The sequence below is a fragment of the Austrofundulus limnaeus genome, unplaced genomic scaffold (genome assembly GCF_001266775.1).
Source record: "Austrofundulus limnaeus strain Quisiro unplaced genomic scaffold, Austrofundulus_limnaeus-1.0 Scaffold1010, whole genome shotgun sequence".
Classification (NCBI taxonomy): Eukaryota; Metazoa; Chordata; class Actinopteri; order Cyprinodontiformes; family Rivulidae; genus Austrofundulus; species Austrofundulus limnaeus.
Window position 1 is genome coordinate 41,557 of NW_013953412.1, and position 1,560 is coordinate 43,116.

General features: G+C 49.3%; 1 protein-coding gene across 1 annotated transcript in view; it reads left to right on the forward strand.

Moving 5' to 3' along the window:
- Window positions 1-1,560, forward strand: part of LOC106533735 (dystrophin) — a gene marked incomplete at both ends in the record, with an annotated part of 132,044 nt that overhangs the window by 39,531 nt on the left and 90,953 nt on the right. The window contains 1 exon segment of the mRNA XM_014030160.1: window positions 47-169. Within this exon segment, the coding sequence (XP_013885614.1) occupies window positions 47-169 (123 nt within the window).

Here is a 1,560-nt window from a genome sequence, read left to right on the forward strand (position 1 = left end):
GTGTGTGTGTGTGTGTGTGTGTGTGTGTGTGTGTGTGTGTAACCAGGAGTATCTGACGGAGCTCCAGGCGCTGCTGCGTTCAGTGTCAGAGACAGACTTCAAGCTGAACTCTCCTGAATACTGGCCTGCAGCGTATTATAACCTGCCCCAGCAAGAGCTCTGCCTGAAGGTCAGCACCAACTTCAGTTTGTGTCTGAAAGGAATGAACATTTCCTAAGAAAGTATCAATATACCACCAGTTTGTAGTGCTACAATGTTTGTAGATTTGTCATTTGACATTTTTTCTCTGGTCACCTAGTTTTCACTTATTGAGCAGTATTCATTTTGTCCTCTTTTTGTGTCCTTCACATGGTTTTAGTCCAAATATTGTTGAAGTAAAAAAATAGAAAATAATGAATTTTGTTCCACAACAAACCTGACAGGAAGCATGGGCAGAGCTAATTTTTTTGCAAGAGTGCACTGAAAAAACGACATTAACAAACTTTTTGACACGATCCAGACTTAAAAAGGTAACCCAGGGCACAGACACTCAAAGTAATCAAAAAAAGGATTTAATAACAAAAAGAGGCTGACAAGCAGCTCAAAAACACTTACATTCACGTAGCATAACTTAAGACTTCAAAACTCTTAGGGACCGAACAGACTGACAACACAGTACAATGATCAGACTGAAGACAGGACACCAAATATACAAGTAAACTAATGAGGGCAAACTAGAAACACCTGGGAGGAACACAAGGGCAATCAGGTGTGCAGAGGCGGGGCAGCTGCACAGAGGAACACAAGGGTACACTGAAACACTAGGATAAACAAAGCAAAATTAACTCAGACCATGACAGGACCCTCCCCTTAACGACAGCTCCTGACGTCGCCAAGAGGAGCTAGACAAAACTCAGGGAAACACGTGACAACATACTGTAGATTCAAAGACAAAAAACACATAAAGTCCTGGGGGTCGAGAGACCCCTCCAGCTGTGGCAAGACTTCTGGGGGCCGACCAGGGAACCTTCCCAGAAGAAAAAAAATTCTGGGGGCCGACCAGGGAACCATTCACAGCAAAGCCCCGCAGAAGCAGACGTTGAGCCCCAGGAGGAGGCGAGARCAGACGGCGAGCCCCAGGAGGAGGCGAGAGCAGACGGCGGAGGTTGCTGAAGCAGGATCCTTGGTGATGGCGAACAGAGGCGATGAAGAGGCGACGTCTGACGACCAAGGCGACATGGAGGCGATGGGCAACGACCCAGGCAACATGGAGGCGATGGGCAACGACCTAGGCAACATGGAGGCGATGGGCAATGACCCAGGCAACATGGAGGCGATGGGCAACGACCCAGGCAACATGGAGGCGATGGGCAACGACCCAGGCAACAAGGAGGCGATGGGCAACGACCCAGGCAACAAAAAGGTGATGGGCAACGACCCAGGCAACAAAAAGGTGATGGGCAACGACCCAGGCAACATGGAGGCGATGGGCAACGACCCAGGCAACAAGGAGGCGATGGGCAACGACCCAGGCAACAAAAAGGTGATGGGCAACGACCCAGGCAACATGGAGGCGATGGG